Source organism: Geotrypetes seraphini, chromosome 5, assembly GCF_902459505.1.
Source record: "Geotrypetes seraphini chromosome 5, aGeoSer1.1, whole genome shotgun sequence".
Lineage (NCBI taxonomy): Eukaryota > Metazoa > Chordata > Amphibia > Gymnophiona > Dermophiidae > Geotrypetes > Geotrypetes seraphini.
Window position 1 is genome coordinate 76,052,059 of NC_047088.1, and position 23,456 is coordinate 76,075,514.

General features: G+C 40.4%; 1 protein-coding gene across 6 annotated transcripts in view; it reads right to left on the reverse strand.

The window, feature by feature from the left end:
- The window catches only part of DIAPH2 (diaphanous related formin 2), a 1,499,255-nt gene that overhangs the window by 1,377,911 nt on the left and 97,888 nt on the right, over nucleotides 1-23,456 (reverse strand). For 5 of the 6 annotated variants that reach the window (XM_033944799.1, XM_033944797.1, XM_033944796.1 and 2 more), the window contains exon 2: nucleotides 2,658-2,690. The exons of the other annotated variant lie outside the window; for it this stretch is intronic. In XM_033944799.1, the coding sequence (XP_033800690.1) occupies nucleotides 2,658-2,690 (33 nt within the window). The remainder of the gene's footprint in view (nucleotides 1-2,657; nucleotides 2,691-23,456) is intronic. 6 annotated transcript variants of the gene reach the window in all.

The window sequence follows — 23,456 nt, forward strand, 5'->3', positions numbered from 1 at the left end:
CATTTCTAGGAATGATTTCTTATTGTCCAGCTTAAAATCTGGGCTAGACTGAATGTACTTTTAGAAGAACTGAAGGAGAGCAATTTTCAGCTTCATCACGATAAACAGCATTGAAAATTGACTTCCCCATGTCTAAAATGATTTTTACATTTCCCCAGGGTTTAATGGATGTTCCCAGCAGCACTGGGTGCTTTATAGTCAAGGTAACCTATCTAGAGATTTGGTTGGGTCTAAATCTTGCTCTTGAATTGGAAAGCTTATTCTGCCAGGGCAAGAAAGGCCAGATGTAAAAATTAGACAATATGTCTCACAGTGTTGAACACCATTTAAATCACACAGTTTTGGTGTTTTTTTCTTCCTGCCAAATTTATGAGATAGACTTCTTATATCCCATCTACATGAAATTTGAATTGCTGGTACAGTCTTAGATTGGTTTTCTTTCTCTCCAATCATTCTTTCTGTGTTTCAACAGGTTCTGATTAATCTCAGGATTATTTTATTCAATGTGGTGTACCACAGGGATCGGTATTTCACCTATGTTGCTTAATATTTTGTTAGTCCACTTGCAGTATTTATTCAAGCATTTAATATTTAATTTTATATGTATGTGGATGATATTTTACTTTTATTTCCGGTTTCCCATTCAGTATTGATTTAACACCATTACAGGAATGTCTTAATGCAATTGCAGACTGGCTATCTTAGCATAAACTTAAATTAAATTCAGAGCATGCTGGATTTCAAGATCTTTAAGTCCTCCAACCTCAACTTTAATACTTTTCAATCAATCTATAGTTTTGGGCTATCGATATTTAGGAATTTGGTTTGACCACAAGTTAACTTTTCATTGTAAATCTTTTTTTCTTTTTGCATTTCATTCTTTAAGATCCTTTAGAGATATTTTGGACTTGATTCTTTACATACATTAATACAGTCATTACCGATTTCAAAACTGGATTATTGTAATATTATTTACGCAGGATAAATCAAATTAAGACTACAAACTTTATGTAGAGCTGTGTCCCGCAAACTTCAGCACCAGGGAACACTAAACCTGGTGCTGCAGCCGGAAGGCACCCGGAAGTGTAAGGATGTCAACGTGATGTCACGCATGTGTGGAGACTCACCAGCCAAACCAGAAACCTGTCTCTTTGCTGGTGGGAGAGAGGAGGAGAGGCGCTGGCGAGGAGAGTTGTAGGTACCGGCTGACATGCGCTATATACCGGATTACAACGTTATTTATCTGCTTACACTATTTTATATACACCATCACGCCTTTTTTTTTTTTTGATCTATTAATTCAAATAGATTGGTTTTTCCAAATCCTAAGCAAGATCATTAAGAAATGACTAGAAATTCCGCTTTCTATTTTTTGGCTCCTTAATGGTGGAATAATCTTCCAGGAAACATAAAAGAAGAATAATGTTTTGCACACTTTAAGACTTTATTAAAAGGACACCTTTTTTTTTAGTTCAATATTCTTTAATGTATTTTTACATCTTACAAAAATCCATTGACCTGATATAACAACCTTTTTACGTTGATGTTATATGTATTTTTTTTATTATTATTTCAAAGATTTTTTATTGAAATTTTTAAACAAGTGGAATATAACAAATAGAACAAACATGGTAGTTGCCAGTGTTCGAGAACATAAATGGACAAATAAAGTTTTCAAATAGTAAACATGTAATAAGAATTCTGTAAACACACACAGCAACTCCAATGGAGTTGTATTGATAATAGCCACTTGGTTACCTTTGTAGAACAGCAGCAATATTTTTAATGATAGGAAGAATGGATGAATATTAATATGCGTGATTTTGTTATTGCTGATGGATAGAAGAATGGATGGATAACTAAGTATTTTTTTATTGTTTTAACACTGTAAGCCATCTAGGTCCTTGGATGGTACAGGCGGGATATCAAATTAATAAATAATAATAGACTGCTTTACAATTGCCTAAAAACAGAATGAATTGAGTTTGTTTCTCAGACATTTTTGTATAACAATTTCTTTGTGGCACAGTAAGATACGTGAATGTTGTTAATCTTAAAACTGGCACAAAATATTTGAGCAAACAAAATATTTATGATCTCCCTTTACTTTCAATTTTATGTAATGAAACCTCATGCAAAATATAGCACTACTTCTGGTAAAATATCCTGACTGGGTGTGTGGGGGGGGGGCGAATTCATCAATGTGTACTACTGTTAAGACAGGTTATTTTAGCACAAGGTCTTATTGGATAAAGTTTCAAGTTTATTTGGATTTTATATACCGCCTATCAAGGTTATCTAACCGGTTTTTACAATCAGGTACTCAAGCATTTTCCCGTGCTAAAATAGCACGACTTGTATATTGTAACCCACATAGATTGTTTTAAATAAAGAAACGCTTAACAGTAGCACGCATTGGTGAATCCCCCCTTAATGTTGATAATTCCATCCCCCCATCCCCAATCTTAGGCATCAAAAAGGTGAACATTTAAATACAAATATTATTTCCTTATATAGCAATTGTGATGAATATCAAAAGTATGCATCAGAGATTTGAGCTTTAACATCCATGCAAAATTATCTCATGTCCACAAACATTAAGAAGAAAACATGCGTGGTAAACCAAACCTAGTGCCGTTTTGTCATGAAGGCCTTACCATGTCATCTGCCAATGTTTTAATGTGAATATTCTATTAAAAATCAAGAAAAAAATCATCACCTAGATGAAAAATTACCTGCAGACATTTATCACAATAGTGTTAGCTGCTATAAAGTAGCTCTGTATCAACTTATATGCATGCATATAATTATTATTACATTTGAATATCAGCTTACAACATTTTAGATTTCTTTGTCTATATTAGCATTATAATTATTCTGCTGTGATATATTAATATTTCATCCCCACTCATCTACAATGTTGCTGAAATAATTCAAGCACTCCACCGTACCCAATGAATTCATGTCAGATAAAGCAGCAATGTGGTTTGGCAGCATCTTAGAGATGAGGAAGATGGGAATGCTAAGGCAGCATGCTTTTGGACTTATGTGATTTGAACAAGCCCTTCCCTAACAGGACCTATATCAAGACTACTGATTTTCAAAGGAGGGCGGGGATCTTCTTGGTCTGTTGGGGATTTTAATCCAAGGACAGGTAACAAATGCCTCAACAGTAAAGGTTTGCTGCCGTACCATTCCATTGCTACATGTACTTCTGCCCTTGCAAGAAATTTTGCTGCAGCATGGTTACAATATTTGAGAGAAAACAAATATATTAAAGCTCAATAATTGTAAACCCTCCATGTAAAAGAACAAACCAAGGATAGCTGAAACATTTCTTCGTATACATCTTCTCATCTACTGAGGATAAAAATTAAACCAACGATAGCAAAGTGAGACAAAAAAAAATACTTAAGGGCTAGAGTAGAGGCACCCAGAAAGTAGATTTTAAGTGGGAAGAAAGGATAGGGATTTTTATAAAGATAAGACACCTAGATGAAAACCTATAGACCAGGAGTAGGCAACCTTTTTATGTAGAGGATCGCATGAACGCTGGCACTATCCCTAGGGGGCTGCATACAAACAAATGCAAATATTTTCCTCTCTCTCTTCCCTGCCCCACAATGTCCCTTTCTCTCTCCCTCAATCATGACAAACCCTGGAAGCAGATCTTTCCTCTCCGTTCAGTTTCTGGGAGACTGAAGAAAAGTTCCTTCAGTGTGGAGGAGCTTTGGCGCCACATGTGTGGAGGCGCAGCCGGGCACCCCCAATGATGCATAAGCAACAAGTACAGAACATGTCAAAGGGAGAGAGAGATAACGGATGATGCTTGGAACCAGAGGAGGACGGGAGATAAGAGAGGAATTGCGCCTTAGCTGAGACGAGTCTCACAGGAGTAGGTGAGAGGGGAGATCTGCTTGCGGGCTACATAAAATTCATTGTCAGGCCACAGACAGTGATGTAATGAAGAGTACTGGCAAAAATTAAATGAAGTCACTTATTTGGTTAAGATTTACTTCAATGAACTGTTAATTTGACAAAACAACCTTTCCAGCAGTCTCACTTTCAAGTATACAATTTATCTCGATTGTTTAAAATAAAACTTTTTTTTCCTGTTTCAACAAACCTCAAGAACATTCCCAAAGCTCTTATACTTTTTAGCATGTATTTTTCAATGATTACTCCCCAGATTTCATTTTAGAGCTATTGTTCCTGTCATTTTTTATACAGAAAGCCACAGTGTGAATATGAGATTTTGTTTTAGAGCAATGGTCAACTATTACTACTTATCATTTCTATAATGCTGCCAGACACATGCATCACTCTACATTACAACTCCATCCTTTTTTATGTAAAGGGCCGCATGTGAATGCGAGAAAGCTCTGAGAGCTACTAACAGATTTCAAGGTTACACATATTAGTTATTGATGTTATAAGGATGTTTCTGTTGTCACAACTGCTGTTGCAATATTTATGATGCACTAATAGATTTTGTAACCCGCCTTGAACTCCACCTCAGAGGATTTGGTGGAATACAAGACCACCAATAACGTGGAGGAGCATAATAAAAACATACATCTAAGTCCGATTTGGGTGGATGGCGCTAGACGAACAAAGTCTGTATTACTGCATGCTGATTAGTGCAGGATTAGTACATAAGCCCATGGAGGGGCATAATCAAAAGAAACATCTAAATCCGATTCGGACGTATGGCGCTAGACGCCCAAAATCGGCAGTGGTAAAATGTCCACTCTCGAAAAATACATCTAGAACATTTATTTTTCAAAAATTGGCTATCTGAACGTCAGGTTTCAGGTTTATTTAAAAATTTGATATACCACCCTATTAAAATTCAAAGCGGTTTTACATAATATAAAAACAAATTTGAGCATCAGGTGTAAGTCTTGGTGCTCAAATTTAGGCACTAAAATTGGCATACAATATTAATTCTGTGATGGGCGCTCATCTTTGAATGCAATGAGTACCATTCAATTCCATTCCATGCCATGCCATTCCATTCATTGAGTGCCATTCCACTACCCCTTTTGCTTTGCATGCTATGGGATTTGGGCGTCATTGTTGTAGACCAACACATAGCAAGATGTTCACGCAAATTCAAATTGATGCCAATTAGTACTAAATTATTAGTACTATTTAAATTAGCACATCTTGGATCAATGCCCAAATAGTGGTATCCAATGTTGGGTGCCATATATAGAATCTGGGGGGAAACATTTACTATCATGCTTTAATAGATTTGGATGAGTATGGTTGAGAGAAAGTATATAAGAAGCCTACAACATATCTGTCATAATGGCAAAGACTAATTTGAAACTGTCTGTACTTACTGTTCATCCGTAAGCTGCTGGGTTCCTGCCTCTTAATTTTCCTACATGTGTATCTGCACAATGGCAGCTTCTGCTGCACATGCCAGCAAATACACCTGCATGTATTTTAGAAAAGTAAAGGCTTTATGTTGGCAGATCCTTTCCTAAAATGTCACTGGAACTGAGTACATTCCAACCTGGACATTTCAGTTCCAATCTCTATATTCCATGTGTGCATTAATTCACTGATGTGTTTCAGCTAATGAGCATTTTCATATCATATGGTTGGTTTATTGTTATATTCCTGATGCACATTACTCATCCATTTCAGAATTACTGTCCATTACATCCCAGTCTCCACTGAGTTTGATTTTGTTCCCTAATATACCCATACCTAAAGTTTTTATCTAAAATGTAATTTTTTTTTATTTATTCAATTTTCTATACCGTTCTCCCAGGGGAGTTCAGAATGGTATACATTAATTTATTCAGGTACTCAAGCATTTTTCCCTGTCTGTCCCGGCGGGCTCACAATCTACCTAATGTACCTGGGGCAATGGGGGGGATTAAGTGACTTGCCCAGGGTCACAAGGAGCAGCGTGGGTTTGAACCCACAACCCCAGGGTGCTGAGGCTGCAGCTTTAACCACTGCGCCACACACTCCCCTAAACTCAAAGTGCTTCTTTTCGTTTACTGGTACAGTCATCCATTTTGAGTATTTTAGATTACTGTAATATTATTTGCCTAGGTGCTTATAAAAAAACACTCAAAAAACTTAGACTGATCCAGAACACTGCTATTCGCCTTATTTTTTGACTAAAAAAAATGGGAGCACATTACTCCCTTCTATCAAAAACTTTACTGGTTGCCGGTAGAGTCCAGAGTTCTGTTTAAGTTTTCCTGTATTTGTTACAAAGCAGTTTGGGGGATGTTACCAGACTATCTTGCTTCCCACTTCTCTTTGAATTATCTTAACAAGAGTACACGTAGAATAAATCTATTCAACTATCCCCCTTTAAAATCCTGTCAATATAAGACGTTTTTTGACATAATTTTTTCCTTCCAGGCCGCCAAACTGAATATGTAGCTAGGAAAACCTATATTAGAGGCCACTTCTTATTTTGATTTTAGGAAAACATTAAAGACCTGTCTGTTTGACATGTCCATACCCTAGTGCTACAACTGTTTAACTTACTTTTGTTTCTTAACTGATGCATTTCAATTTTAACTGATTCTTAATTGATGTATCAAATTTTAATTGATTGTTTTTATTATGTCATTTCAATTTTATTGATTGTATGTATTTTATTTTTTTGTGAACCGCTGTGAACATTTTCTGGTATAGCGGTATAGAAAAATAAATTATTATTATTATATTCTTGCCAACTGGTAAATATCTAATGAGTGATTGCTATTAAATGTAATCCAAAAGAATGAAATGAGATGAAAAGATATTAAGAATGAAGAGACAGCATTCTCTCAGAAGAATGTATAACATTCTAAACTTAACAGCACAATTAAAATCACCTGATAAGACTGACTTTTCACATGCAAACTGGAATGAAAAGAAAACATTCTGATAAAACATTATTCCACAAGATGTAGAATGACTTCATATACTCTGACTTTTCTCCCCTTTCCAAAACAAAAACAAATTATTACATCCTTACATTTTATACAATTGTTTGATATATCACATCTCGCACCATTTTTTGCAAGCAACAATGTGCACATTAAAATCGGGTTTCAGTTTATTTTTGATACAACACTAATCAATCATATAAAATATAGTTCTTAGCAGTTCTAAACATGGAAAACATGTGGAGGGCCATTTTTGAAAAGGACGTCTAAGACATCAAAGTCTCTAAATTAGTCTAGATACTACATCAACCATCTTAAGGGCAGTTTGCTGAGAGAATTCACAAAGCTGTGAAATTGATCTCTTAAGCTAGTGATCTTTGCTAATTTTTAAGCAGGGGTCATTTTGGGTCCAGAAGTGCTAAAGGAGAGCCATTATATATCTTCCTACATGGGACCATGACATCAACCAATGCATGTAGACATCCAGTTCCTCCAGAACACCTGCCTTTGGTCAATGCACAGTGCTGAAACACTGTCTACCCGAGGAGGAGATGTGGAGAAATTATTAAGAAGACAAGAGCAGAGACTAATCTTTGAACTTTGTACTGTGGAACCTGAGGGTTTGAATTCAATGATCGAGTGGAAGTCATTCTTTAAATAAGATCTGGACAAAGATTTTTTTTTCTTGTTTTGGATGCCTGTTCCCTTAAGTAAATGGAGTTTGGAGTTTCGCGCCATGATGACATCATCTCGGCGTCTTTTAGAGGCCTGGCACCATGTTTCTCATTCTGGGCAGTTTTGAGTTTTGGAAGAGGAGGTTATTCTCCCGAGGCAGCTTATTGTGAAACAAGGTCTAGCAAGAACTCTTAATAATAATAATAATAATAACTTTATTTTTCTATACCGCCATAGTCAAACTGACTTCTAGGCGGTTCACATAGAAAGAAGGCTGGACAATCAGCGAATTACAAAATGCAAGAAGAAGGAAGTTACATCATGAATTGGAGAAACATGGTGAAAGAATACATGAGAGAAGAAAGATGTTACATAATACAATGGGGTTATAAGGTGGAAAAAAAAAAAAAAAACAAAACCTGAGAGAGGTGATCTCATTAAGCATTGAAAATTTAGGGCTCCTTTTACAAAGGTGCGCTTGCGTTTTTAGCGCACACACACTGGATTGGCGCGCGCTATGGCGCTTGCTAGCTGAAAAATTACCACCTGCTTAAAAGGAGGCGGTAGCGGCTAGTGCGCACGGCAATTTAGCGCACGCTATTCCACGCGTTAAGGCCCTAACGCACCTTTGTCAAAGGAGCCCTTAGGGTTTGCAGTACAGTGGATGTCACAAGTAGTGGATTACAATCATCGTTTGACTTGAAGAAATGTTTTGAAGAATCATCGATGGAAGTTAAAAGTCGCGGTTGTTTGTCCGGGTCTGCTATGAGATAAGTACTTGTGTCTTTGCTGCTATAACCCCTTTTGTACCATTTCGGACACAGTTTATGCCAAGTGTTTGACTTGTGGAGTAATCTAATGTAGCCCGGTTTTCTGGCTAGAGACTTTTCTGTTTTCAGAGTTTTTTCTCTCTAGCTGTTTTCTGAGGTGGGCCGATCATCAGAATAAGTACTCTTTAGAGGGGCTTTAAGCGCCTGGAGTCTGAGTTCTTGCAATAGTTTGAGACCCATTTGGTTTATATTATTTGGCCGTTCACTTAATACAAACAGTGTGAAATGCATTCTTCTTTTTGATTTGATATCCACCCATGTGCACCAGAAAAGATAGAGCAGACAGCAAACCAATGGAAACAATCACAAGTCAGGCTTTTTTGGTATGATAAACGTTCAAATGACTCAACACTAGAGAATGACACGGGGACAAATGTTTCCCCCTCCCTGCAGGAACTCAATTTCCCTGTCCCGTTCCCAAAAGTTTTGCTGCTGTCCCTGCCCCATTCTTGTAAGCTCTGTCTTAACCGCACAAGCCTTGAACACTTATGACTTTAAAATGTTTGAGGCTTGTGCAGATGAGGACAGATCTTGCAGGAATAGGGCAGGGACAAGAAAAGAACTCTCTGGGACAGGAAAATAAATTCCCACGGGAGAGAGGCAAGCAATAAAGCAGGCCGGCTGGCTGGGACAAAGCTACATCTAGACCACTGGTCTCAAACTTGCAGCCAGGGGCCACATGCAGCCCGCCAGGTACTATTTTGAGGCCCTCAGTACGTTTATCATAATCACAAAAGTAAAATAAAACAGTTTCTTGATCATATGTCTCTTTAGCTATAAATTACAATATTATTATTAAGACTTAGCCAAAAGGAAAGATTTATAAACTACTAGTGTTTAAGCCCGTTACATTAAAGGGTGCTAGAGTACATGTCTGTCTGGTTTTTTTTAATTTGTCTCTCTCTCCTTGGATGCTGTCTGTCTGTCATTCTTTCTGTTGTCTCTCCCTGGCCCCCTGTCTGTCTATCTTTATTTCTAACTCTATCCTCTTCCCTCAATCCTGCATGTGCCCTTTTTTCTTTCTCCTCTCCACTTCCTTCCAACGTCTGCTCCCCCTGTCCCTCAGACTTTCATTCAGCTGATGTCCCTCCTCTCCCCCACACTTCCATTCAGTGTCCGTCTCCCTCTCTCTACCCCTTCTATCTATTGTTCACCCTCTGTCTTGCCCCTTCCATTCACTGCCCTCCCTTCTCTTTCCATCCAGTGTCTGCCCTCTCTCTCTCTGTTCCATATGCCATCTCCTCCTTCCTTTCACCCTTCCTTTTCCTTTAGTCTGGAATACATTCCTCCTTCCCTCCATGCCCTGCCATCTCTTCTTCCCTCCAAGCCATTCTCTCCCCCTCTGCTCCCTTTCCTCCTTGAACTTCATCGGGCAGCAGCAGCATTCACAATTCATTGCTATTGCCGGCTTCAGGTCTTCCTCTTTCTCGGGTCGTCTTCCTGAAAACAGAAAGTAGGCAGGACCCGCCAGAGAGGAAGGCCTGAAGCCGGCAACAACAGCGAATTATAAACGCTGCCCGAAGAAGCCAGGCCTTGAAAAACCCGAGGCAGACCGCTTCTCTCCACTCCCAGCCCAACCCCCGCTGATTCAGCTCCCTTACCCTTTCCAATCCCTGCCTGCATCGCAGAAGTGTGAAGACTGAGCATCGGCAATCGGGGTGGCAAGGACGCGGCTCAGGAAACTGTGAAGGTGTTGGCGTGCTGTGGCGCACCATGAAGCCCTCCTCCCGGCAGCTGCCGCCAGCACAAATCAGGGCGGTGAGGACGCGGGCAGGGAGAGAGCTTGTCCGCACTTCCTCCAGCGGCTGGTGAGTGAGGGCGGAAAGAGGGGAGTGGCTAAAGTGATCCCTGCCGCCACGTTCTAAAATGGAATGCGGCCACGGATCAGAAATCACAGTGGCAGGGATCATGAAGTTTCAAGAGTATATGCGCACTCTAGGGTTTTATTATTATAGATAAAGAGTTTTACCTCATGCAAAATTGTAATTTCTGTACAACGGCATTATAACTTCAGGCTTTCGGCTGACGAAACTTCTATTGATACAACCCAATATCTGCCTTGCCTTAGATGAAGCCTTCTGCACTTGATTGGCAGTTTTCATGTCTGCACTGGAGAACACTTTTTTTTTCCCCAGTAGCATGTTTCATTTTGAGGTTTTAGATTTTTTTTTTAATCTCTGGCATCCTCAGTCCACTGAGGTGGTCATATTTTAGTGACAGTTCTGTGCACAATATTTCCCTCACCCCCACCTCAAAAAAGGGAGTTATTATCCATCTTCTTTTCTTCTGGCCTCATGCCCTTCTCTTAACAACTCTCTTAGTAATTATTTTCACTGTATAATATCTCCTAGTGGAGAAACATGGGAACCAGGTTCCTAGCTCTTGCCTTGAAGATGGTGTAAGCATGTATCTTTTTTGATAGCCAGCGGCAGTAGAAAATGGATTAGGATTACACTTATCTTTTGTTCCCCCGACCTTGAAAAAGAGATTTGAAACGCGTCGGGAAGGGGAACCGATAAGGATTTAAGATAAGTGATGCACTTTTAAATCTATTTAATAAATTATAAATAAGTTATAAAATAAGTTATAAAAGCTCAAAATAAATAAGAATATAATAATAATATCTATCCAATAGTGGGGAATAATGAAGAACCCCATTACCACTGACTCTGTTTGAGTAGGTGGAATCAGAATTCCCATTGGATAAGAATTGTTTGCACTGAGTGGAAGTTGTGATTGGTAACTCCATTAATGGTCAGTGTTAGAGGTTAGGGATGGTGTTTTGGTTATAGATACAGAGATAATTGTATTGTACTATACTGCATATTGTATTATTTTGTTTATTGATTTTTTGTTGTTTAATGTATATAAGAGGATATTTTTATTTATCTTGGGATCGTTTTTGGGTTGCCTTTTGGGATGAGTCTTTACTATTAATTGATGGTATTCCTTTCTTTTATTTTTCTCATTTAATATTACCGGTATATACCACTTATATTCCTAGTTTAATGAAATAGCCTCACACTGAGGATACTCCACAATTTAAAAAATATTATTTGTTACATTTATAACACTTGGATATTTATTGTGAAATCATTGCATTCCATGTGAAACATCTGTGCTTTTCATATGATTATTCTCTGAAAACGTTTTGGACTATTTGACCTTTTTTTTTTTTTTGGGGGGGGGGTAAATATTTTTTCAGCCTAATGTAGCTCAGAAATGTTATTTGAAAATCATCTAAGGATTAAGCATACAATACAATAAAAAAAAACAGTAATATCATTAAACATATTAATGAATCATTAAAACTACTGTGCAAGGATATAGAAGAGCCTAATTTTAAAATGGAGGCATTAAATTATGTGGTCAAAAGTATACTAAGTACACTGTCATTAAGGAATCAAGAGAATGTAGTAAAAACCAGTCAAGTCATTTTATGATAAAAGATATTAAATATAACCACATCATTATATAAGTATAATTTCAGTGTCCTGAACCCTCATGAATAGCAAAAACATTATGCTTAGCTATAACCTTGTTAACTCAGAAGCACTAATTGCAATACAAAGATCATTATAGAATGAAAATTAAGTTTTAATTCTCTCAATCAACAAGGAATTAACAAAACCAGCAAGATGTAAAGCATCAACTCTCTTATGGCTACCGTTCTGTAATAACGTAATATCTCAAAAGCACTGTTTCAGTTACTGCATGATTACGAAAATTTGACGGTTATGCTGAATATATTCTGAAATAGAAAGATTATTACCTTGGAATTTCACTTTTTTTTAAGGGGAACTAAACTTACTAAAAATATTGTGTTGGCAGCCTATGTTATCTCAAAGGCCAGAAACGTAGGAGAAAGAAGCAAGTTCAAAAGTAATCTTGATTACAGATCTCTTAAAATCCAGTTTGAGCAGCAAGCTAAAGGGAAGGTAGTTAGAAAGCATTTGAAAGGATGCTCTGGAATGAGAGGGCATAGGATGAAGTTAAGAGGTGATAGGCTCAGGAGTAATCTAAGGAAATACTTTTTTACAGAAAGGGTGGTAGATGTGTGTAAGAGTCTTCCGGAAGAGATGGTAGAGACAGAGACTGTGTCTGAAGTCAAGAAAGCATTGGATAGGCAAGTGAGATCTCAGAGAGTGGAAGAGATAATGCTTACTGTAGATGAACAGACTAGATGGGCCATTTGGCCTTTATCTGCCATCATGTTTCTATGTGAAATAACATTTTACCACAGTGGCATTTACCAGTGAGTCATATGGAAAAATCCTGTCACAATCCCACCACCTCCAAGACCAGAACTATACATCTTCTCCAACCTGATCGCCTAACCATGCATCTCTGACCCCCATAATCTACTCCCTGGCACTTACTAAGGAAGGAATCAAGTTTCAAGTTTATTATGACTTGATATACCGCTTTTCATTTCCAAAGAGGTTTACATTACAATGTTAATAAAATTGAGGGAGTTACAAACACAAATATATAGGGTCAAGGATGTAGTTGGAGGATGGAGTGCAAATAACTTATGCTTGGCATGTCAGCAAAGGTCAGAGGTGGTATTACCTACAGGACTAAATTCAAAACTCTGAAAATCAAGGACTTCAAACAAAATAGGCCAGAGTACCTACAAAATAAAAGTTAGCTTCTGCACATATGTTAGGCCTGCTTCCCTGCCCACCCAACCCCACCATCATTTTGGACTCGAGCCCTCCAAACCTGCAGCATCTTTTTGAATGGTTGGTGGAGAAGCCGAAGCCCCACTAGCCAGAGATTCAATGCCTGGACTACCCCTCCCCCATGCTCCCTCAGTCAGGAGGAAGTCAGCAATATGATTTGCAACCACCGATGCCTGAACTGAGAAATCACAGGGAGCGCCAGCATTGGTGGCTAAAAAGCACTCTGCCAACTTCTTCACTGCTGAGAAAACATGGGGGAAGCAGGAAAAGGAGTTTGGTCAGTGGATCTCTTCAGCTGGAGGGGCTTCAGCTTCCCCTCCAGCAAAGGTATGATTTCTAACGCAGTTGAAGGGGGGGTGGTTGAATAGAGAGGAATATATGGCCTCCCAGTCTACCCCCTGGACCCCTCCCCTGCTACATGAATTTGCATTTAAATGCTATTTTTGTTCATGTTGCATTGCCCATACCTGTGCTAAGGAGATAGCTTTGTCCTTTAACATACTTTGACTATAAATGTGCTCTATGTTCTTAATCCAAGTTAGTGACTACCACTGTAAATTGCTCAGATTGTGAGCCCACCAAGGACAGAGCATGTAAGAACATAAGAACATAAGCAGTGCCTCTGCTGGGTCAGACCAGAGGTCCATCGTGCCCAGCAGTCTGCTCATTCGGCGGCCCAACAGGTCCAAGACCTGTGCAGTATTCCTCTATCTATACCCCTCTATCCCTTTTTCCAACAGAAAATTGTCCAATCCCTTCTTGAACCCCAATACTGTACTCTGTCCTATCACGCCCTCTGGAAGCGCATTCCAGGTGTCCACCACACGTTGGGTGAAGAAAAACTTCCTAGCATTTGTTTTGTACCTGCATATAATAAAATGGAAGCGGTATATCAAATCCATGAGCCTATGAGGAAAACAACATTGCTTGGCTTTTGATCAGGCTTACAACCATCTTGAAACACGCCACTAAATGTTCATTTGCGGATGGCATAAGACATGCTTAGGTCATACCATCATGGCACCATTTAATTTATTCAGTTTTCAAATTAAAGATACTGGTCACAGTGATGCACAATAACCATTAACAAACATATTAAAATATTTATTTATTCATTCAATTTTCTATACCATTCTCCCAAGGGAGCTCAGAACGGTTTAAATGAATTTAATCAGGTACTCAAGCATTGTCTGTCCCGGTGGGCTCACAATCTATCTAATGTACCTGGGGCAATGGGGGCATTAAGTGACTTGCCTAGGGTCACAAGGAGCAGCGTGGGTTTCAACTCACATCCTCAGGGTGCTGAGGCTGTAGCATCAATATATAAATAAACGGTTCATAGTCTTAAGTGCGCGAGACAAATGCGCGCCGACAAACGAGTGCCGACAATTCAGCGCAAGACTTCAGCGCAACGCAGGAAAACCTTCTTTTAAAGGGCTCCGACGGGGGGTGTTGGTGGGGATTCCCCCCCCCCACTTTACTTAATAGGGATCACACTGGCATTGGGGGGATTTTGTAACCCCACATTATACTGGAAACAACTTTTTCCCTATTTTTTAGGGAAAAAGTTAAGTTTTTAGTATAATGGGGGGGATTACACCCCCCACACCCCCAACACGGCAGCGCAATCCCTATTAAGTAGAGTGGGGAGTTCCCCTCCACACACATCCCCCCCCCCCCCGGTCAGAGCCCTTTAAAAGAAGGTTTTCCTGCAGCGTGTTGAAGTCTTGCGCTTCTGTCCCGTCACCAAATAAACGCATAACCTCAGTAAGTTGTAATACTGCTGGTGCTATGCTTCCTTGAAACTGAGCAGAATTCCTTGTAATTAAATTATAGCACTTTCTTTAATAATTCTCTGTTAGCTTCCCTGATCTTTCTCCTTATTAGCACTTACAAGGTCTCCAGGTCAATCAGTTCTATAACAAAGATAAGACAAAAATACATTTTCTCAGATGCTTTTCAAAGTTATTACATAAGATAAAATGGGTTAAAAATGTAAATCTGTCTATAACCGTAAATGTAAACTTCCTCAAACAGAACAATATTTAATTCTGTACTGGTGCTAATATAAATGGTAATGTGAACAGAAGATCTATCAGTACATCTTTATGTTTTTATCTCTGTCTCTCTGTCTTTTAACTTGCTTATTCTGTAAATGACAGAATATAAATCTCCAATGTTCCAGTGACACATCACTGTGTGAAAGCATAATCCAGTTATAACAAGTGAATTATAGCAATAAATGTCCCTATGGTAGGGTTTCCAACAAGATTTAGTTCCATTAATAGCCCACACCATTACCCCATAATTGTATTGTTGAGGTGAAAAATGTTAGTCTTAAAATCACTTTCTACAGAAATACTGTAATTTATTATTGCTCTAAAACTTCATACAATAAAAACTGGTATATTAATAACATGCCTTACACAGTGGGGAGTTATTGGACCAGGTCTGTATGTTTTACTGAATTATTTTTGATACTTGGGAAAGTAATAGGAATTTTTATAATTTGGCCCGCTGTCTAAATTTTATTTTCGTTGTAGTCCCATGGAAGCATAATGCCATAGAATGCTGCATTCACCCCGCCATTAGTTATTATTCAGCTATGCAAACACCGAATTAGGACCAAATGCTTAGAAATTCACTAAGGGGCCCTTTTACTAAACTGTGTTAAGCTCTAACATGAGAAAATATGCTAGCCCATTTCTTAACACTCTGTAGTAAAAGTCCCCCTAAAATACAATGACAATAAAATTCTGCACATTTTCATAAAAACATAAAAATAGACTCACTGGGTCAGACCAATGGTCCATCAAGCCCAGTAGCCCGCTCTCACAGTGGCCAATCCTGGTCACTAGTACCTGGCCAAAACCCAGGAGTATAAAAATAACTGGGGAGATAGTTAATATTATTCTGTGATAATTATTTAATCAATTATCATGCTAATCACAGCTATAAAATTAAATAAATATGTTTAATATGAAGTGCTCAGACCATACCCTTTGATTCAGCTGTGATTAGCATGACAAAACCCAAGGAGTAGCAATATTCCATGCTACCGAGACAGGGCAAGCAGTGGCTTCCCCCATGTCTTTCTCAATAACAGACTTGTCCAAACCTTTCTTAAAACCAACTATGCTATCCGCTCTTACCACATCCTCTGGCAACACGTTCCAGATCTTAACTAGTCTCTGAGTAAAAAAATTTCCTCCTATTGGTTTTAAAAGTATTTCCCTGTAACTTCATCGAGTGTCCCCTAGTCTTTGTAATTTTTGATATAGTAAAAAATCGATTCACTTGTACCCATTCTACTCAACTCGTTTCTTTAGAATCCACACACTTAAACTATTCTGTTGAACATGTTCATACCAGGGCCCTGCATTCACACACACACACACTTTTATGCAAGTTTAGTGGTGTTTACCCTGACTCTAGCCAATCATCCCATCTGTACTTATTTACTCAAACTTTTATTATTCCTAAATAACTCTCTGCAAAACGTTAAAGCACTTAACAGCTTAACAGGTGCTTCTGTCTCCTGCTCTATTCTCTCCTGCATCAAAACAGCCAGCAAGCACGAGAAGAGCTTGTCAGGCAACCGATCAGAGGGTCAGGCAACCAATCAGAGGCTGCGAAATTCACGCCTCTCCTTGCTTGTGTTCCTTTACATGCACATGCACACTATCTGTGTTCGAGCATCAGGTCTTACTGTAGCCTCTGCGGCCTTTACAAAATCTTTCTGGACCCACTGCCAGGGACCCAATGCAGCCATCCTTTTGGGGCAAACACCCCCAGAACACCTCTCAATCTAATCGAGTGCCCCCCCTCCTACTATTCCAAGTGCTTTCACACTCCCTGGAACACTCCCGTGCATAATCCAGGCTCTCCCAGTTGGCCCAGGCTCCTTTGTGGCCTACCTTTATCTTCAGGACCTGGCCGCTACTGGACCAAGTCCCCAACAGCTCTCCGGTGCCTGTTCAGACCCCATCTGCTTTTCCCAGCCCATCTTCGGCCTGCGGCCTAGTCTTCAGCATGCTGGAATGGCTCCCTTAGTGCGAATTACCAGCGTGCCATAAGGCTGCCTCACTCTTCTGTGAACGCGCAGACCGTCGCACAAGCGCCAACTGATCCTCCTCTACCGGCAGCTGGTTTTACTAAAACTAATGTTGTTAACTATTGGGAGACCTCGTGCGCACTCACATCCCGTCTGGGTCCTGCCTGATACTCCCCGGAAACGTTCTAGGCCATGCTGCAGCCCCACCATACAAAAAAACCCCCAGGGCCAAACACACTTGGGGCAAAACAGCCCCGTACCTGCAATCCAGATGAGTAAATTTCTATTTATTTATTCTTTATTTATCCTGCTCTCTCTATTCTAATCTTTTACATAAATAAATGTTAATGCCTACTTTATAGAATTATCCACTATTGTATGTCACTTTTATAATCTTAACATGGAAAGTTATAAACAGTGTGTACACTTTCTTTTAAAGGAAAAGTAAATATGTTTATTCTTATTGTAATCTACTCACTGCAGACTCTAATGATGATTAACATTCTGTTCTACTGTAAAATGTCAGCAGTAACAAATTCTAGCATACTGGTATATACTATGACTCCCGACAAATGTAACAGAAACTCAGTTATATGAATTTACATTTTATACTGGTTTAGAGCAATATTGAACTTGATGATACAATAGACAAAGTGACCATAAGCTGAAATTAGAATACAAAACATTTATTTACAAGTATAACTGTGATCTTTAAAAATATCCTAGCAAAGAAAAAGCTTTAGTGCGTTCTGGTCAATAGCAAGTTGTTTTTTATTCCTTGCGAGCAAAGAGCTCATTACAAGAGTAATTTTTAAAGTAGTGTAACCATGAATTATTGAATTCCTTGTTTTCCATATCTAAGGGCACAGAGAGATAAGTGCCGATAGAACCGAAGTTTCAGTTTCACGTGAATTTAGATTTGTTCCAAAACAGAACATCCACCCAGAAATAAAGGAGAGCGCCTATCAATCTTCATTGAAATTATATAAACTATTATAGTAAAAAAAAAGACAAAATGGTGAATAGAAAGAAAGATAGCTTCCTCAAGGACCTTATAATAAAGATGTTAAAGGAAACATCAGGAGCACCCAGGAATGGAAAATAGCCGAGTGCTTTTTTTGTGCAATTAATTTTCTATACCGTTCTCCCAGGAGGGCTCAGAATGGTTGACATGAATTTATTCAGGGACTCGAGCATTTTTCCCTGTCTGTCCCAGTGGGTTCACAATCCATCTAATGTACTGGGGGCAATGTGGAGGGGGGGAATCAGGCGACCCATCCAGGTCACAAGGAGAAGCATGGGCTTGAACCCATAACCTCAGGGTGTCAAGGCTGCGGTGACGGGACAAAAGCGTGTGAGATAAACGCGTGCTGACAAACGAGCACCGACAATTCAGCGCACCGCAGGAAAACTTTCTTTTAAAGGGCTCCGACAGGGGATGTGGGGGGGAACCCCCCACTCTACTTAATAGGGATCGCATTGCCTCGCGCTGCCGTGTTGGGGGTGTGGGGGGGGGTGTAACCCCCCATATTATACTGAAAACTTAACTTTTTCCCTAAAAAAATAGGGAATGTGGGGTTACAAAACCCCCCCACCCCAACACCAGCGCGATCCCTATTAAGTAAAGTGGGGGAGTTCCCCACCAACACCCCCCCCCCGTCGGAGCCCTTTAAAAGAAGGTTTTCCTGCGGTGCGCTGAAGTCTTGCACTGAATTGTCGGCACTCATTTGTCAGCTAACATTTGTCTCGCGTGCTTAAGACTATGAACCAAGGCTGCAGCTCTAACCACTGTACTACACTCTTAGACATAATGGCCTAAATTCTCTATTACTGCGTTTAACTTAGGCGTGCTTTGGACGTCCGGTAAACGTAAATACCAATTAACTATATTTAGGCGTGAGATAGACGTCCCGCAAAATAGACGTGCGCAAAATAGACGTCCCTCGTCGCGCAAAATAGACGTGCGCAAAATAGACGTCCCTCGTCGCGCAAAATAGACGTGCGCAAAATAGACGCAGGTTTCTGAAACGTCTCCAATGGACCCGTGATAGACGTGAGTACGGGTTTTTTTTTTTGTTATTTGTTTTTTTTTTAATTATACTTTATATATACTCTTTATTATCACACATTCAAGCATTGATAAGTATAGGATGATGAAAAACATAACTAAAACAAAGTATCAGAATTGTACAGTTTACCATTAATACAAGGAAAAAAAATATGTTATGTTTCAAAGGAAAACTAGAAAATGAAACGTACCGAGTGGGTGTTGAACTTACATTATCAGTATGGAAGGTGGGAACCGGTAGATGTGTGCTACACAGAAAGCTGTACAGGAATGTCATACTCACCTCCTATTAGAAGTGGAAAGGATAGGACTTTGAACACCATATAGACTTTTTATAAACTTCGTTTAACCCACAAAGACTGGCAGGAAAGGCACCCTAAGTCATCCAATAAGCTTTCTCTCGATTTCCCAGAGACATTATTTCAGAGAGGATAGTTTAGAAGTGATATCTTGCTCCAAAGAACACTCTCCTGCTCTTAAAACATTGCAACAATCACCTCATTCTTCACAACAAGAAACAGAATCAAAACACAGATTAAACCTGAATGTGGCTTCCAGTTCACAGGAAGAGGAAATAGCAAGCAGCACAATGCTGATCTCATTGTGACATCATCAAGGTGCACCTGGAAGGTAGATATGCCACAAGTAAAAGACAAGCCGGGACTTGAACTCACAACCTACAGATGATCGATATAGTGCTTTTACTCACTGACCTACACCTGTGTTTCTAATTCCCCTGTCATAGCATACCTTAGTAATGTGCTAAAGTATACTCTACTTAGCTATCATATCACAGTCAGTTGAGGCAAAAGACTGGTAGCTCAATGGTGTAAAGCACTGTTGTCACGGATGCAACACCCATATTCTTAAGTATGGTTCAATAAATGTAATACAGAGTCAAAATTATGCTGTTTATTTTATCAAACCCAAGCTCAACTTTGTAATGTATTGTGTATAGTCTTGCTAATGTGTTTGTGATGAAAATTAGATGCGATACGTGTATATATATAAACCCTAGCCACGCATGCGCACATACCTGCGTGCTTCTGTGATCTCTGCTCTGTGATCAGTAGGTCTGTGGCCAGCAGGAGTGCAGATGCAGCAGCCAGGTGACTCCCCCCCTCCCTCACTCACCACCAAAATCACCACCGCCAAAGCTTCCTCCTTCTGGCCAGCCGGGAGGAGGGCTCTGAGTCGCTGAAGACTGTCCCAGATCGCTCAAAAATTAACCTTTTCATCTGAGGTGCGAGGCTGCGGGGACCTTCCTCCCCGGCTCACTAAGGTTTCATCTTAAGAAATTCAAATGCATTGTAGAAAATGCAAGTGACCATTCTCTGTCATCCTATACACCCCTGCAACACCCCAACAACACACTCCTGCAGCATAAACCCCTCATGTTATAATCAAGTAAAAGACAAGCTGGGAGTTGAACTCACAACTTATGGATAACTGGTACAGCATGTTTACTAACTGAGCTACCGAGCTACTTAACTGTAGCCCTAACCCTAACCATAAAGTAGCATCTGACATTATAGAAGCCGTTAGAATTTTAAAATCGTTTTGGACGTTCATTGGGTGTTCTCAGATCAAATACACCTGTAGATACTTGCAATGATTACCCCTTGTCAAATCTTGTACCTAAAGCCATTTCTGGAGACTTCCATTCCCAAGTCCCCAACATAGCTCAGTGCTTAAAAGCACTGCATGTATGTTGCAAAGGTCAGGGGTTCAAGTCCTGACTAAGGTTACCAAAGACATAATTTTTTTTTTTTCCACCCACCCAAACATGCATAGGTAAGCTCAAATATGTGAACCCAATCTTCATTTATTTAATTTGTCATTGTGTTTGGTGGAGGTAAGCTTTTAAGCGTTCTGCTGTACTTTTTTATATAACAGCGATATCGGCGTACTTTACAGTATTTCTGTAGCGCGGAGCGGCTGCTGCAAGCACGCCCAAGCGGCACAAATACGTCATCGCGTTTTTTTGCGTTGTGACGTCATAGAATCGTCCGTTCTTCATACGCAGTTATTTCTCATAAAATGGCTGCCAGAAGACAGCCAAATTTTACCACACAGGACACCAGGCTGCTGGCCAGGCTGTTTCTCTCCCGGGAGCACCACTATTTTGTAGTGCCTGGCCATCGCAGGTCATACCTGCAATTCAGGGAGTCATGGAGCCGCCTGACCCGGCGGTACAATCGCAGAGCCTCCTGTCCCAGGGAAGTAAGTATTCCAAGTCAGGCCCTCACAAATAATCATGTAAAATGTAATGATGGAAACCTGTCTCAATCAAATTGTTCATGTTTTGTGTGTCAATTTTGATTCCTTTTAAAAACTACAATTGTGCATAATAAATCTTTTACATTGAATACTGAAATTAAAGCACATCCCAAAGGAGCAGTACTAGGATTTCAAATGACAAATTCAGCTCCTAGAAGGCATCTATTCCATTCACAACATGCACACAACTAATTTTTGGGTCACAAGCTTCACATTTGTAATCGAAACATCTTGACATCAACTTTGCCAAAGTGCTGCTATGTCATTTCAAATACCTTAAACTCAATCTGCTATGTCATTTCAAATACCTTAAACTCAATCTGCTGGTCTAGGGAGATAGTGGCATGACGTTTAAAGTGACAGCGTCAGTACCCTGACGTCAGGGGTTTCAAGCCACGCTGCTCCTTCTGACCAAACTATTTTATTGCCCCTGCTGCATGATTGTAAGCTCACCAGGACATGCTGTAATGTGGGGCAGTGCTGATAGGCTACAGCCTCAGCACCCTGGGGTTGTGAGTTCAATCCCACCTCCTCCTTGTGATGCTGTCCATGTCACCTCACACCCCCCCTCCCCCCCCCCCCACTGTCCCAGGTACAGTAGAGAGATAGCGATGCCTCCAGCACAGAAAGGGGAAATGCTGGAGTACGTGAATAAATTCATGTAAAACATGTGGCAGAAGGGGGTGGAGGCAGACAGCAAAGCGGATAGGGGCTCTTGGAGGGCAGTGTACTCCATTTTTATGTGCTTATAGAGGTCAATACTTAAGTAAACATGTTATGCCATAGTGCTAGATGGCACTCATCATATCCCTCCCTCTCTGTTCTTTCTCTCTCTCTATTATCCAGGTTGAGGATCTCAGGAAAAGGGGGCGGCTGCTGAGGCGCCAGGAGTGGGCCTTCCTTGAGGGGGTGAGGGAGGAATTGCGTGCAGAAGCCGGTGAGTAATGAGTCCAGCGTGTGTTTCTTTGTGATCAGCCTACCAGAATAAATAGATGAAAATGCTTGAGTAGCTGTAAACCATTCTTAATCATAAAATCTGCAGTAAAGCTGCTATTGTGATATCATGTCACAATGGCTTTATGGTGTTCTACTTGCCTCACTTACTTACGCTACATTTTGATGTTTACAGTGGAGTAGGTGCTTTGCATCCTGTTATTAGCATTTGAAGAAAATAACGTAGTAAATAATGTCATGTTCAAAAGTGTTGTGGACATATCTGACTGTATCCTATTTCTCTCTTGTCAAGCAGCAGTGCAGGCACCCCCTCAGGAGGCCCCGCAGGTGATGGAGGGAGCCCCACCCTGGTCCTCGGCAGAGGAGGAAGAGGAGATGGAGGAGGAAGAGGAGGAGATAGAGGAGGAGATAGAGGAGGAGATAGAGGAGGAGGAGGCCTGGCAGCCCTCAGGACCACCCACACCACCACTGCCCCCTGGACCTCCACCACTGCCCCCACCACTGCCCCCTGGACTGCCTGCCCCACCACTGCCCCCTGGACCCCCACCGCCTGCCCCACCACTACCTCCAGGACCACCACCACCATCCCCTGTTGGACCTTCCCCTTCCCCCACCCATAGCCCTTCCCCTCACTCTCCTGCCCTTCCTGTTCCCATCCCACCCCCTTTCCTTGCTGTTCCCCCCCAGGAGCAGCCCGACCAGCCTCAGGAGGGGGTGGCCAGGGAGATGGCGGCCTACTCTGCCATCTTGGAGGAGGTGCAGGTATTGAGAGGGTGTGTGGAGAGGATGGAACATGCCCTCTTGCGGCTGATAGCCGAAAGAGGGCATGGTGCCAGCAGCCATACACCCTCTCAATGACTGCACCTCTTCCGCCCCCCTCGCCTGAGGTAGCTCAAGCTACTCTTGGGGGGCACCCCACCCTCTTTCCCTGCGTTATATGTTGTTACATATGTAAATAGTTTTTTTAAAGAGTTGACATTTTTAAATGTTTTAATAATTTAA